Source organism: Rhinopithecus bieti, unplaced genomic scaffold, assembly GCF_001698545.2.
Source record: "Rhinopithecus bieti isolate Rb0 unplaced genomic scaffold, ASM169854v2 scaffold_31446, whole genome shotgun sequence".
Classification (NCBI taxonomy): domain Eukaryota; kingdom Metazoa; phylum Chordata; class Mammalia; order Primates; family Cercopithecidae; genus Rhinopithecus; species Rhinopithecus bieti.
This window is the reverse complement of record NW_016813612.1, coordinates 392,390-408,362: the sequence shown is the minus strand read 5'-3', so window position 1 is coordinate 408,362 and position 15,973 is coordinate 392,390. Positions and strand designations below refer to the sequence as shown.

General features: G+C 40.1%; 1 protein-coding gene across 2 annotated transcripts in view; it reads left to right on the top strand.

Moving 5' to 3' along the window:
* Positions 1-15,973, top strand: part of ENTPD3 (ectonucleoside triphosphate diphosphohydrolase 3) — a 42,357-nt gene that overhangs the window by 23,274 nt on the left and 3,110 nt on the right. For both annotated transcript variants that reach the window (XM_017848755.1, XM_017848754.1), the window contains exons 5-10: positions 2,629-2,779; positions 5,480-5,639; positions 6,635-6,868; positions 13,132-13,404; positions 13,573-13,683; positions 14,115-14,252. In XM_017848755.1, the coding sequence (XP_017704244.1) occupies positions 2,629-2,779; positions 5,480-5,639; positions 6,635-6,868; positions 13,132-13,404; positions 13,573-13,683; positions 14,115-14,252 (1,067 nt within the window). The remainder of the gene's footprint in view (positions 1-2,628; positions 2,780-5,479; positions 5,640-6,634; positions 6,869-13,131; positions 13,405-13,572; positions 13,684-14,114; positions 14,253-15,973) is intronic.

The following is a 15,973-nucleotide window of genomic DNA, read 5'->3' as shown; positions in this document are numbered from 1 at the left end:
AAAAACCCCAAAAAAAAAAAAAAAAAAAAAAATATATATATATATATATATATATATACACACACACACACACACACATATATAAACATATATATTTATTTAATTGTTGTTATTAGTGTTTCTTACAGCTACTTCAGTTCTGAACTCCTGAGATCAAGCCACCAAGCTCATCAAGCCCATGGCTTATGGTGCTGTCATTTTTCTGTTGTAGGAGGTCATTCCCCCAGGAGGGAAGATTACATTAGAGGCTCTGTCCTTGGCCAAGGTTGGGAAAGCCTGTCCTTGCTTCTATGGCACTGTCGATGAAATCCACATGTCGGTGCATCTTAATGGACACATCCAAGTAAAACTTGTAATTAGAGAGCTCAGGGTTTTTTTTTATTGGTTTGTGGTAGTTAGAAGATGGGTGGGAAAGGTTAAGAAAGGGCAGTTGAAGGAGGCAGTGGCTCTACCAATTCCAAAGAAGGAAGTTTCCAGAGGGACCATATTCCCTCCATCTTCCTTGTCTGTCCTATACTTAGTCTTCCTTAAAGTAGGACGTATTTAAACTCAGAGCCTGGACTGGGAGAACAAATTAAGTTATATTCATGCAATGGCATGCAATGCAACTGTAAAAAGAAATGAAGAATATTTATATACTGCTGTGGAGTGGCTACTAGGAAGTGTTGTTGAATGCAAAAAAAAAAGTGGAGAAGGGTATATATAGTAAATTACCATTTATCTGGAAGTTGGGGTGATTAAAAATATATGTACTTGCTTATTTTAAACAAACATCAGTTAAACTTTTTTTAAAAAAGAAACTACTTACAGGAAGAGGAGACAAGGAGAATCTAGATGTCTCTGAATATACCTAGTTTTGTAGATCTGATTTTAGAACTAACTATGTAATTATTTTAATAACTATAAAACAATATCGTTTTTTAAAAAGTAATTCCTAAAACTCAAAAGTAAAATGCAACAGGCCAGGCATGGTGTCTCACACCTGTAATCCCAGCAATTTGGAAGGCCGAGGAGGGTGGATCACTTGAGGCCAAGAGTTCGAGACCAGCCTGGCCAACATGGGGAAACTCGGTCTTTACAAAAAATACAAAAATTAGACAGGCAAGGTGGCATGCATTTGTAATCCCAACTACTTGGGAGGCTGAGGCACAAGAATCGCTTGAATCTGGGAGACAGAGGTTGTAGTGAGCCGAGATCACACCACTGCACTCCAGCCTGGGTGACAGAGTGAGACTCCATCTCAGAAAAAAAAAAGAAGATATCACCATTTGCAACTCCTAATGAAATAATGGATTTAAGCCATTATCACTGATAATGCTAACAGCACAAAAAGAGAGACAACCAGATACTGTGCCTCCTATTGTAAATCCACACTAATCCCTATATTTTTTTTAAAAAATTCAAACCTGATCTGATCAAGCCTCTACATTCAATTAACAATTTATAGAAATACAAAGGTATTTTTCCTTTGTAAGTAAGTAAGATGTTAATTGAATGATGAGGGTACAATCGACAAACTCAAGACTGTGGAAATTCTTCAGGACAGAGAAATTGCAATAAAAACTTTTAATAATTAGGAGGAATAATATAAAGGGAAGGCAGAACCAATAGATAGAAAGAGACTTAACATTGCACTGAATGGAATTTATTGGGATCCTGACTCATACAAATGAGGAAAGGGTGGTGGATGGAGGAAGGAGGAGGGAGGAAGAGGAGGAGGAGGAAGAGAAAGAGACAGAGAGGATGAGAATGAGAATGGATATGAGGCAATGTGAACCATGACTAGATAGTTAATGATATTAAGAAATTATTTTTTTGGCCAGGCGTGGTGGCTCACGCCTGTAATCCCAGCACTGTGGGAGGTGCAGGCAGGTGGATCACCTGAGGTCAGGAGTTCAAGACCAGCCTGGGCAACATGGTGAAACCGTGTCTCTACAGAAAAAAAACAACAAAAATTAGCCAGGTGTGGTGGTACACACCTGTAATCCCAGGTACTCAGGAAACTGAGGCAGGAGAATCACTTGAACCTGAGAGGTGGAGGTTGTAGTGAGCCGAGATCATGCCACTGCACACTCCAGCCTGGGTGACAGAGCAAGACTGTCTCAAAAAAAAAAAAAGAGAGAGAGAAAAAAAGAAAAGAAAATAAATTATTTTAATTTGTACAGGTATAGTAATTCAACCGTAGTTAGGGTTTCTTCAAAGAATTTTTAATTTTTGTGACACATACTGAAATATGGGAATTAAATGACACATCTGCATTTTGCTTTGTGGGGAGCAAGTGGAAGACTGTACAGATGAAATAAGAGTCGATTATTGTTGAAGCTGGGAGATAGATGCATGAGTTTCAATATACTATTCTCTCTACTTTTACTTATATTTGAAATTTTTATAATGACAACTTTTTTTAAAGTAGGCCCTGGCTTACTTTTTTCACAATTGTAATTCATTCCTTTAGAGGTTGCAAGTAGACTGATCAGTGTAACCATATAGGACTTACCACATCCAGCTGTTTTCAACCCCCTACCAAACCCCAATAATTTTCAAAGCCAGTCTGTTTTTTATTTAAAAGTTGTATTGCCGCTGTTGGTTCTTAGAAATGCTGACAGACGCTGACTGCTTGCTTTTCAGGCTCTGGAATCTCCAGCTATGGAAATAACCCCCAAGATGTCCCCAAAGCCTTTGAGGATTGTATGCAAAAAGTCAAGGGGCAGGTTCCATTTCACCTCCACGGATCCACCCCCATTCACCTGGGAGCCACAGCTGGGATGCGCTTGCTGAGGTAAAGGCTAAGTGGCACAAAGGGGCCCATTTGACCAAAATAACCAAGAATGTGTTGAACCTTGCCAAGAATGTAACTCTATTTCGGGGAACAACCCTTGCCCCCCAAAAAGAAGCCATATTCTGCCGTAAATTTGGGCTTTAAAGGTTGGGAAACTTTTAGTCTTTATTTTAATACCCAGAAAGAAACAGTTCTAAAATTGTTTCCCTCTCACTTGGTGATTTTACTGGGAACTTTGAAAAAGAGAGAGGTAATATGAAATACGCTCATGGGATATAACTCTACTGCTTTGGAAAAGTAGCTGTTTTGACACTTGGTGTTTTAACACCTGTGAACAACCAGCTAAGTTTGGTAGTAAGTACAACCCATAGCTATGTAGCTTCTGCTTGTGTACAAAATATCACTGAAATCTGCTTTAAAACAATGGCATGTCTGCACCTCAAATCAGTCAAAGCTTTTGGAGTTGTTCTGAAACAAGCATCTCATTTCACTCACTCAATTAGTTCCTTCTAAATTTGTAGTCATGGCTTTTGGCCCAGTTGCATGTTTTTGAATGTCTTTTCTCTTTTTTCTCCATTATAGCATTTCCTTGACCTTGAAATTTAAAAAAAAAACAGTTTCCAAAATAAACATCAAACTTAAATCTACTCAGAGTAGAGGCTACTCCAAGTGTTGGAATAAGGTTTTATCACAAGAAGACATCACTTATTCTGCTTCAAAGGCACTTTATCTATGACTCCAAGCATGCAAAATTAACTATGTCGGAGTATTAAGAAAATAAAAAAAGAACAAACAGAGCTCCTTTAACATGATAATGAAAAGAAATCATGACGTACTCTCCGTTAGACTGGGCCTTTTCCTTATAGTCTCATAATTCTCCTTTCTAATCTGATTTCCTGGCTGACCACGCTGAATGTGGAAGGAAGTCAGATTTCTTTGCTCACTCTTGGAATCTGCAGTGTATTTCTAAATTATTTCCTTTACGTGTAATAGAAATGACTTAAAAACTCCTTCCTTTTGCCTTTTCTTTCTTATAAAAACAGTTCTTCCAACAAGGGTGCAACTGAAACCTCGTAATCTCAGAGAACACAGCAAGGCAGCCCCTTTACAGGCTCTTAATTCCATGGACCTAAAATCCTCATCTGCTGTAGTGGATGCTTCCTTAACACGACACGTGTGGAGCTACTTATAGAAAAGTCAGCTGCAGGATGTGCTCATGAAGTTTTCAACTTGGAGACTGAATGCTTAGGGCTTAGTCTGTGAAATCCTTCTGCTTTCACTCTATTCAATTCACATTTTCAGGCTGAATTTTCCATTTCAGAATACATTAGGATGCTGTTTACCGTCCCTGGAATTTGACTTCAGGTAACAAGTTTCAGCACAGGACCTGAGCAATACCAGCAATATGAATGGGATAAGTGACTACAATCAGGGAGAAATACTGGTCCAATTCCATTAAATGTCTGTAGAAGTTACTCTAAAATATCTTTGCTTTACCAGTAGTGTTTGTACATATGTAAACTTCTTGGTTGAACTGGCTCTGACCTTATGACTTAAGTAGACTTCTACTACTCTAAAAACAAAAACAAAACAAACAAACAAAACAGCTCTTAAGAACCTGACTTTTTCTTGGTTGCTTCCCCTCCCTCCCCAGTCTTTCAGTGAGAAATAATTAAAAGGCTCTGCAATTTACAGCTCATGACACAAACCGTGGAACAGAAAACTCACCCCTTAGGAAAAAGTGAATGTCTCCTTTGAATAAATTAAGTACTAACTTTTTCTTGTAAAACTGTTTTCTGATGATGATCTATTTCTTCTGAGGAACTAGCTGATATTTTAATTACTAGACAAGTAAAATAGAAAAGAAAACAATGAGAATTAGCTGCGATGAGAATTGATGAAACTGTGAAAACTCTGAATTATTTTCCAAGTAGTGATAACTGGCCACTGAATTGGAATGGATCCTGCTTATAGCCTTGCTCTTTCTTCTTCCTGAGCCAAGAGTCAGCCAGTGCCCCTGGCTTTCTTAACCCACGGATGAAAGAGGAAATAATCTCCCAAGCGAGCTCTTTCATAGCGTAAAATGGCAGCGATGGATGCCATAACATTCTGTCACTAGGGATAGAATGCTGTGTTGCCACTTGTCTAAGAGTCAGCACACCAATGGTTTTTCAATCCAGTGACAGCCATGATGACTGTCATATCCCTTCATGCTGAAGCCCTCCCAAAGACTGAAGCAGAAACAGCTGAAAACTCAATGTTCTTCCTTTCCCCCTTCCTACTAAGCTCCCCTTCCTTCTGGTCAGATGAGGGTTCCTTCGTATGGTGCCTCCATATGCCACTCTTATGCCTTCATCAATCTCCTTTCCTCTGCTGATCTGAGAGAGCAATGGCAGTTAAATAGGAGGCTCTTCTGATACATGAACAGATGATATAGGTGGGGAGAACAAATTGTACTTTTACTGAAAGCAATTTTCCTACTTGGCAGTTTGACAGGTAACAAGTGGATCCTGCCTTCACAGTTGCCCCAGAAGACTTCAACTTGCAAAAGGGATTGTGGTGTACAGCACACATCTGGAAAATCATTCATCCCCACCAGCAGGGAGATGGGGAAGTTTGCATTTTCACCTGAGTGAGACTATATATTTTAAGACTCTATTGTCTGGGCACTCAGACTTGTTTGTTCTGTGCCTTGCATAGGTTGCAAAATGAAACAGCAGCTAATGAAGTCCTTGAAAGCATCCAAAGCTACTTCAAGTCCCAGCCCTTTGACTTTAGGGGTGCTCAAATCATTTCTGGGCAAGAGGAAGGGGTATATGGATGGATTACGGCCAACTATTTAATGGGAAATTTCCTGGAGGTGTGTGGAAACAAATGCATGGTTTTAATCTTGCTGTTTATCCTATCCCTTGTGAGTGATAGCCTAAGTAGAGGTACATACCATTAGGGATATCTGTCCTGTATCACTCCTATCATGTAATGTATTAGGGAAATACCTATGAGACAATAGCTAAGAAAGACCTATATAGCTGGGGAGAAAACATAGTCGTAAATAGGACTAAATGCTTGGGAGGGAGGGAATCTCATCACTTTACTAGCTTGTAAGAAATTGAAAGGGGTGGGATCTAAAGTTTACACTAGGCTATGGGTCTTTGGGAGGACAGTTGAATAATCCTTCAGAGAGGCTCCATGACCATCTGAAATTTACAAAGCCCTCAGGAAGTCTGCATCCCTAAGTTCCCAGAGACAGGAGGAAGTCTTCACTCTGTGTTCCCAGGTCTCCTCACAGTCCAGTCCCTGCACTCCCTGCTCCCTTGGTGCAAAGGAAAGTTGACTCCAAGAGACAACTGCCATGTTACAGGGGGCACAAAACAGGAGTTACTCAGAGCATATCCAGCCCAAGACCTATTTTGTTCCCCTTCAAATGTATTTTAAATTTTTAAATAGTTACCAACAATTAACGTTTGGGAAATTTCACATAAAAATCCATACTTCTAGCTTCTTCTGACCTCCTCACTCCTCCCAAAAATCGGAGGAACTGGTCACAGTAGACTCACATTCCTGCACGGTAACGGGAACAGAGTGTAATTCGTGGACTCTCCAGTTTGCCACAGACCCCACCACTCCCTATTATACACCTAATCTACTTCACTCATTTATTACTTACCTATGTTACCTGCCCAGCTCCTGTAAGCACGTGAATTCACCACCTCTGAAAGAAAGGAGAGAACTGGCCTCACATGCTCTCTCTGTCCTACTTCTTAGTAATAGGAGACGAGGCTTGGGTGGAGAACTTTGGGCAAACAGAGATGGTGCCTTTGGCTTTCTTTCTCACTTCTTTTTCCCACTGTGCAGAAGAACCTTTGGCATATGTGGGTGCACCCGCATGGAGTGGAAACCACGGGTGCCCTGGACTTAGGTGGTGCCTCCACCCAAATATCCTTCGTGGCAGGAGAGAAGGTGGATCTGAACACCAGCGACATCATGCAGGTGTCCCTGTATGGCTACGTGTACACGCTCTACACGCACAGCTTCCAGTGCTATGGCCGGAATGAGGCTGAGAAGAAGTTTCTGGCAATGCTATTGCAGGTACTTGAGTCGGGGGTAGGGGGTGGCAGGTGTTGTCTTGAGGGTTTGAGCTGAGGGGAGAATGCCCTGCCTTCTGGGGTCTGTCCTCTCCACTTCAGTTGAAAGGTAGATGGAAATAACCCCATTTTCCAATTTACTCCTGGGGGTCCAAGTCCCTTTCCTCTCTCTCTCTTTCTTCCCCTCCCTCTCCCTCTCATGTTGCCCACTCCCAGTGAATTTGAATAAGAAGTCTAGGGAATTTCCAGAGCTTCACATGTTTTGTAAATGACTCAAGACCTGGAATCCCTTTATGGACACAAACTGTTTTAAACCGGGAGCTAAATAAGCCTGAGAATATTGAGACTCCCCTGGGTGTAGACAAAATAATATTAGTGGTCACAAGAGAAATGTGTGCTGAAGTGGGAGAGGGCAGAGCCTTCCCAGGCTTAGCCTCCTTTTAGATGGGTCTATATTAGGCAGGCTTGATACCCTTTATACGGTGGAACTTTAGAGCAACCACATTCCATCATGTTGATCAGTAATTCATTTGGTAAGTGTTTCAGAGCCCAGAAGGCTAATTCAGGCATCAGCTAGAAAGTTATTGCTGATATTAAATTCAACATTATGTAGTGTGTGTTCATGAGGGCACTAACTCCATAGGTGAGACCCCAGACCCAAACGCTACTGCTCTGGGGACATCAATCTTAGCCATGGCTAGGTGGCTGAGAGGATGGGCCTTGACTACCTAGAGGGGTATGAGGAAATCAGAAGCCACAGATCCTGGCTTCTTACGGGACTCGAAGGCAGGGGAATCAGCCTATGAACAAAATGGACACAACATCAGTAGGTTAACCCACATTCCTCCAACCTACTCTGATAACTGAAGACAGGAGCAGACTCTATCCTGCAGAGGAGTTGAGGGAGATCACAAAAGTGCATCTTCAGCAGGACTCACAACTTCAGACCCCTGCATTTACCCAGTGTTCATGCAGGGTGGGTTGTGGGAACTCAGCTTCCAGTTCTGGCCCCTCCTCCAAACCTCTCCCCAATCCTTCCAGAAACGGCTAAGGCCCTGGGACACACGCATGGGACATTTATTGTCAGGAGAGTCTGAGCACTGCCTGGAAAGACCAGATGTGAGAACCCTGCAGACAGCCCTCAACTACCCTTCTGTACTAATCCGTGCTCACACTGCTATAAAGAAATACCTGAAACTGGGTAATTTATAAAGAAAAGAGGCTTGTTTAATTGGTTCATGGTTCTGTGGGCTGTACAGGTTTCTGCTTCTAGGGAGGCCTCAGGAAACTTACAGTCATAGTAGAAGGCAAAGGGGAAGCAAGCACTTCTCACATGCAGAAACAGGAGGGAAGATGCCACACATTTTTAAATAACCAGATCTCGTGACAACTCACTCACTATCACGAGAACAGCAAGGGGGAAATCTGCCCCCATGACCTAATCACCTCGCACCAGGCCCCTCCTCCAACACTGGGATTACAATCTTACATGAGACAAAGACAAACTATGTCACCTTCCATGGCTCCCACCCCAAATTCCACTTCCCTCCCCAGTCAGCCAAACCAAACCCTACAGGTAACTCAATCAACGCTCCCTATCAGGGGTCTCAATACTCACCGCTCATCCCCACTTGCTCATCAAAGTAGTTCAACCAACATGCTTCTTTCTTTCTGGGAGAGAAGCTCTAGAAAATCCTCTTTTCTCCAGCTCCTTTTACTTCTAGCAATGCTTAATGTCCTTTGCTCCAGCTCTGACTCTAGCAGGAGTAGAATGTGGAGGCTCAGGTGAAATCCTCCTTTTTCCAGGGTGAGTGGGGATCAGAGAGGCTAATCTTTTAAATTTGGCTGGCCCTGTGGAATGTGTGTTTCTGTCTGCCTGCATATGTCTGTGTGTTTTTGTACTTATACAATGTTTACTAAAGAATGATTATCTATGTATCCAGCAGTCCACAGAAAAGAAGTAAATACTTTACCTTTCTGAGGTCTGATTTAGGCTTGAGAATGCCAGTCTCCAAATGTGAGCCCAGCACTGGGGGTGGAAGAGTGAGCACCCATCCTCTCACAGTCAGCTCACAGGAACAGGGACACATGTCTTCAATTTGCCTGGTAACCTCTAGATGCCTGATAGGGTGACTCTGCCCTCGGAGGCTTCTGACTCATCCAAGAGGAGAGATTCAGATGAGATGAGGATTACTGACAAACTCATGTCAAGACCTGCCTGACCAACAGTTTCGTAGGTCAAATATGTATTGCCAAGCCCTGACTTGGAAGGTTCACACAAATTATTGCATCGTAAATACTGACTGAGTAAATTCCATCAGTCTGGATCTTGTTGCCTCATCTGTAATATAAGGAACTACGTAGTGTGGTGAGAATGATAGCTGGATGTGTACTTTGCAAATTACTTTCTTATTAAGAAGTCTCCAGTCACCTTGGAGCTGAAGTCTCACTCTGACAACATGTTGGATATCAGGAATATGTATTCACTTTCTTTCCATTTTTAAGTAAGAAATTTGTCTTCTGTTTTAATGTAATATATGTTCAGTGAAAATATTTAGAAGATACACACCAAAACTGTAAAGGATTTCTTTTTTTTTTTTTTTTTTTGAGACGGAGTCTCGCTCTGTCGCCCAGGCTGGAGTGCAGTGGCCAGATCTCAGCTCACTGCAAGCTCCGCCTCCCGGGTTTATGCCATTCTCCTGCCTCAGCCTCCCGAGTAGCTGGGACTACAGGCGCCCGCCATCTCGCCCGGCTAGTTTTTTGTATTTTTTTTTTTAGTAGAGACGGGGTTTCACCGTGTTCGCCAGGATGGTCTCGATATCCTGACCTCGTGATCCGCCCGTCTCGGCCTCCCAAAGTGCTGGGATTACAGGCTTGAGCCACCGCGCCCGGCCAAGGATTTCTTTAAAAACAGAATTAACCACTATTAATCATACTATTGCATTTTCTTCCACTTTTTTATGTATGAACTTGCTTCATATGCGGTATAACTACCATTATATTTACCTTTATTTTAGCCAACCCCATAATTATGCAATTCCTGTGTTGTTAATGTCTTTAAAACTATTATTTTTATGAGACATAATATTCCAAGACCAGAACTAAAAAGAAAAAAATGACCATTTGATATGAAGAGAGTACATTCGTAATTGTAAAAATTTTAAACCCAACAAAGAGTGTTAAGTCAAAAAAGATCCCTCCTTCCAATGCCCATTTAGCCTGAACTGCCATCACTGGTCCAAAGCTTAAGATGTTGTTCTTCTACACTTCCATGGTCTACAGTATAGCGTAAATCTTAATTTTCTTACTGATGTTAATATCCCATAATATATGCAGCGGTTGCAACATTCCCTTGTCCTCATGGACAGCAGGGCTTGTCTGTTTGTCAGACCTATAATCCTTAATCAAGCCTTCTACTTCTACTACCCATATAACCTTTATAACCAGTGATTTATTCCGAGGATAGGTTCAAAGGAAAGGGTATTTTTATTTAAATGAACAAAAGGTAATCTCCACAACAAAATAAAACCGATTACACCCATCGTGTGATCTTTTGAAAATAAGCTCAGGAACATCCAAAACATTCCTAAAATAATATTAGCATAATGAAGGATCCTGCTTCTGGATTTTCGTCTATACATTCATGTCCATTTGGCGATATCATGTGTCTACCTGCAATACGCCTATTTTTCCTACTCTCCAGATGTTATTTCAACTCAAAGTCATTTGAAGCAGAACAAAAAAGGAGTTTTGTTGTTTGGACTTGGATTACGCACTTGATTCATACATTAAATTTGGTGGTAGATAATATGCTATTAGGACATCAACAATATCCGAATTATACAATTATTCCATTAGTTAATTCTTGGCTTGTACCTCAATAAGAGAGTATAGCATTTCGAGAATCATGGTTCGGTGTACTATTGTTAAAGTAGTGTCCCCCTTTTGTGTTGTATTTAAACTTCCTGTCACAGCGAAATAGTCTATCACTGTTTTTCCAGTTAACCAGGTTTACTCTAAAACAGATACATAGTTTTCAGTGGAACTTTTCCCCTCTAGCCATTGATTTGAACCTCATGACAGTGCTCTATCAAACACCTAAGCCGATGAAACGGTTAATGGTGAATGCCTGAACTTCGCACATTGGCAAATTACTGTAAAGAATCCATAACAACAAATTCAAACACACAAAATAAGAAGAACAATAATAAACTAAGCGTTCCGATGACTGAAGTCAAAATTCATACAAATCTTGTTCTTTTCCGGACTAAACCAAAATAGATTTATATCAGTAATCCATTATTAAAGTATAAATCTCCCGTCAACTATAGCAGGAAAGAGAAAAAACAAAAGATAATCAGATCGGAATGAAATACTAAATACCAATTGATGATGCGATATGTTCGTGCAACCAAGTACTCATCAGCTATAAGGGTGACCAAGTATGAATGCTAAAAATTATAGTAGAACAGATTTGTTTTGTTGAACTTTGTTTTTTTTTTTTGGTTGTAGAGTGTTTGTTTTTGATTTTGAAAATCATAGAGTTATGATCAGATCATAGAGCAGGAAAGGGGGCCTCTGATTTCTCAGTCAATATGAAGATCTGTCTGGAAACACACTCATTTTGGGGTTCTATTGATCAAGTAAAGCTTTTAAGGGATTTGTGCAAATCATAGTCCACTGACCTATGTTAAACAATTGCATTACTTGAATATGTACCTCAGTTTCCTCATTAGCAAAATGAAAGGGTTGGGCTAAATGTCTGAGTCAAGATTTTACTGTAGGGTGCCCAGGTGCAGTGGCTCACACCTGTAATCCTAGCACTTTGGAAGGCTAAGGCAGGAGAATCTCTTGTGTCCAGGAGTTTGAGACCAACCTGGGTAACATAGGGAGAACCTCTACCAAAAAAAAAAAAAAAAAAATTAATTAAAAAAATTTTGTTCTTACTTTTTTTGAGACAGAGTCTTGCTCTGTCACCCAGGCAGGAGTGTAATGGTGCAATCTCGGTTCGCTGCAACCTCCACCTCCCAGGTTCAAGTCATTCTCCTGCCTCAGCCTCCCGAGTAGCTGGGAATACAGGTGCATGCCACCACATCTGGCTAATTTTGTATTTTTTTTTTTTTTGAGATGTATTTTAGGAAAGATGGGGGTTTCACCATGCTGCCCAGGCTTTTCTCAAACTACTGACCTCAAATGATCCGCCTGCCTCAGCCTCCTAAAGTGCTGGGATTACAGGTGTGAGCCATCACACCTGGCCAAAACAAAATATTTTACTATAGGGGAAGCAGTATGCCTTAGTGGCTTAAGTTGAACATAGTTCAAATCCAGTTCCTTAGAAAAGAGAGTTCATAAATTGAATCAACAACATTTAGGATTTTAGCATAAAATAGAGTATTTTGCACCAGTAGATTAAAGATTGAATAGTCATATGGAAAAAGTAAAGCCAAGTCTCTATCCGAGTCTTTAAGTCAAATAAATTGCAATGGATAAAGATTTATATGTGACAAGGATATTTGTTTGTAATGGCAAAATGATTGGGAACCACCTCAGTGTTCATCTAGATGGTATTCCTTAAATAAAGTATGATTTATTTGTACAGTGGAATACTATGCAGCTACTAAAAAAATAGGCCACTCTTAAGTACAATGAATGGAAAGATCTCAAAGATACATTTTTAAGTGAGAAAAGCAACGAGCACAAGGGGGTATATAAAGTGCTACCATTTATGGCTTTAAAAAAAGAAAAGTGTGGGAGAAAAAAATATATTTGCATGTGCATGCCAGATCTTTGGAAGGATATACAAAAATTGGCAATAGTGATTGTTTCCAGAGAGAGGCCTGATGGCTACAAGTGGATGAGTAGGAGACTTCACTTTCATATATTTATCTGTACCTTTTGGATTATTTTGCTAGGTGGATAGATGATATTCTACTTAAAATGATACATTAAATATATCCATTTTCTCACCATGTGAAGTTCATAAAACCTGATTCACAGGGCTATCATAAGAGCTGGATCAGATAATGTGAGCGAGAGCCTAGCGCTATGCCTGGTACAGGTAATTGTCACAAACACACACACACACACTTTCCCCCCCCACACTTGAATTATCTAGACAACCTATGGCCAAAGACATGCTGACATAGAATGGTATTTTTTGTTTCTCTCTTGGCATTGGAGGATAGTGATAGAGAGAATTTGCAAAAGGGAGATACTTGGCTATCCACAAAAAACGTGATTTCTAACACCTTACTCTTATACCTACAGAATTCTCCTACCAAAAACCATCTCACCAATCCCTGTTACCCTCGGGATTATAGCATCAACTTCACCATGGGCCATGTATTTGATAGCCTGTGCACTGTGGACCAGAGGCCAGAAAGTTATAACCCCAGTGATATCATCACTTTTGAGGGAACTGGGGACCCATCTCTGTGTAAGGAGAAGGTGGCTTCCCTATTTGACTTCAAAGCTTGCCATGATCAAGAAACCTGTTCTTTTGATGGGGTTTATCAGCCAAAGATTAAAGGGCCATTTGTGGTAAGAGCAAAACCTGAAAGATTCCTTTCTTTCCCCGTTGAATATTTATTTCTCACTTTTCTGTTTCTCCTCTGCTGACCTGTTAGCCACCTTCTAATTCCTCACCCATAAACCTTTCTATTATACCCATTCTGAGAACTAATTTCCTTCTGTATTACTTATTTCCAGGCTTTTGCAGGATTCTACTACACAGCCAGTGCTTTAAATCTTTCAGGTAGCTTTTCCCTGGACACCTTCAACTCCAGCACCTGGAATTTCTGCTCACAGAATTGGAGTCAGGTCAGTATTTAAAGAGAAAGGATTCATGTCAGTACAAACAAATATATATGGTAGAATCTATTCTATGTGTGTATATTCTGAATTTAGCCTTTATGCTCTTCTATTTCCATCACATCTGTAAAATAAAAGGAATAAGGGAATCTACTCCCACACCTGTGGTGTGAATTAATGTTATAACTACATGCACAATGGTTAGTACAATATTTGGCATATAATAAGCACTCAATGAGTTTAAAGATTAGTATATTGTAAAATTATATACTGATATCTTCATAATTATATTGAATAATTATATGATTGTATTATAAAGTCTTTTCTGTTATGAAATTATGGATGATAAGATTCTTTAAAACATGACTTTTAACCCAAGGTGTTCATTTTAAAACATACCTGCCTGCCCTGCCTCTCAGATGTTTTAAACCTCCTTTCAGCTCCCACTCCTGCTCCCCAAATTTGATGAGGTATACGCCCGCTCTTACTGCTTCTCAGCCAACTATATCTACCACTTGTTTGTGAATGGTTACAAATTCACAGAGGAGACTTGGCCCCAGATACATTTTGAAAAAGAAGTAAGTCAAAGCACAAATCATTTTCTCTTCTTCTTCCCAACAGAGAGATTTGTATGTATGTGTGTGTGGAACAAATGTAGAAGGTAAAAGGGTATTAATGAGTTAAACTCACTGGGTGGAAGCTGATCAGACTGATCCCTTGTGAGTTTCCCAGAAGAGGTCGTGGAGAATTTAGTGGAGTTGCTCATGGGTGTCCATTCTCCTGGAAAAGACTGGAGGCCAAGGGCCAATGGACTAGCAGGTCCTGGAGGGCAGAGACTTGTCTTGGCATCTTCATATTCCCAGCACTCAGCACAAGGGATAGAGCCTAGAAGGTGCTTAGTAAATGTTTGTTGAATTCGTAAATAAATATGAATTCATAAGTAAATATGAATTAAGGATATGAGACTTTTCATCCTGAAAAGAAGCTTTAAATGTAACCATTTTTTAAAGAGGATAGTAACTAATTCTTCTCCATTTTATGCAGATGTCAGAGTAAGATACAGGCCTTAGAGCCTGACGGATTTGCATTAGCATTAAATAAACATTTTCTCTTTGAGTGAACCTGAAGTCATTACATTTACTGACAAAGATTTGGGGGATGGGGAAGATATTCTTAGCTCTGGGTTTAATATATCTAAAAATGTATATATTTATAGATATCTATAAATACATACATATATATATGATGGTCAAGTGACCAGAATGGTCCAAGCTGGAATCACAGCTATCACCTGGTGACAGCTGAAAGGACCTCCATACCTTGTTTTCAGGCAGGGCTCAGCCTTGCGAATATGTTCAGCCAGCACTATGTTCCCCAGGTTCCAGAGAATTTTCTCATTTCAGAAATAGCTGATATGAAGCCCGAAGGATGTCTGGAGTCAGCCTGTTCAATACCAGCTTCAGCAATAATTATATTAAATCAATCAATATCCTGCATTAGGCCTCTGACTATCTACTTTTACATAAATAAAATTGAGTCATCTACAAAAAAATAAGGATATCTGGAGACATAAGGACTGTTGGTAGCATGTACTCTCTAAGCTTTGCTTCTAATGAATCTAATTACCAGTAAAGTATAAGAATGGAGAATGACTTTCCATTTGAATGCCAGTTTGAGTTGATATAATATCTAAGCTAAAAGTTCCTTTTTTCTAATTATAAAGAATGTTATGTCCAGCCAAATTAGTATTTAAATGTGAAGATTTAGTTGGCTGGGTGCGGTGGCTCACACCTGTAATCCCAGCACTTTGGGAGGCCAAGGCAGGTGGATCTCCTAAGGTCGGTAGTTTGAGACCAGCCTGACCAACAAGGAGAAACTCTGTCTCTACTAAAAATACGAAATTAGCCGGGCATGATGGTGCATACCTGTAATCCCAGCCACTCAGGAGGCTGAGGCAGGAGAATCACTTGAAACTGGGAGGTGGAGGTTGCAGTAAGCCGAGATCTCACCATTTCACTTCAGCCTGGGCAACAGAACAAGACTCTATCTCAAAAAAAATATATATATGTGTTAAAAAAAAAAACAGAAAATGAACACTAAACTATAAAAATAAACTCCATTCATATGACTCAAGTATAGAAAATACCCAACATGATAAGGGTGTGGTAAGGAGTTATAAGATACAGGGACATAAGAGTAACCTAAAATTTAAATTCTCTTCTTGTCAAAGGGAACACAGAGATATCTTTTTTTTTTTTTTTTTTTTTTTTTTTTTTTTTTTTTTTTTTTTTTTTTTTTT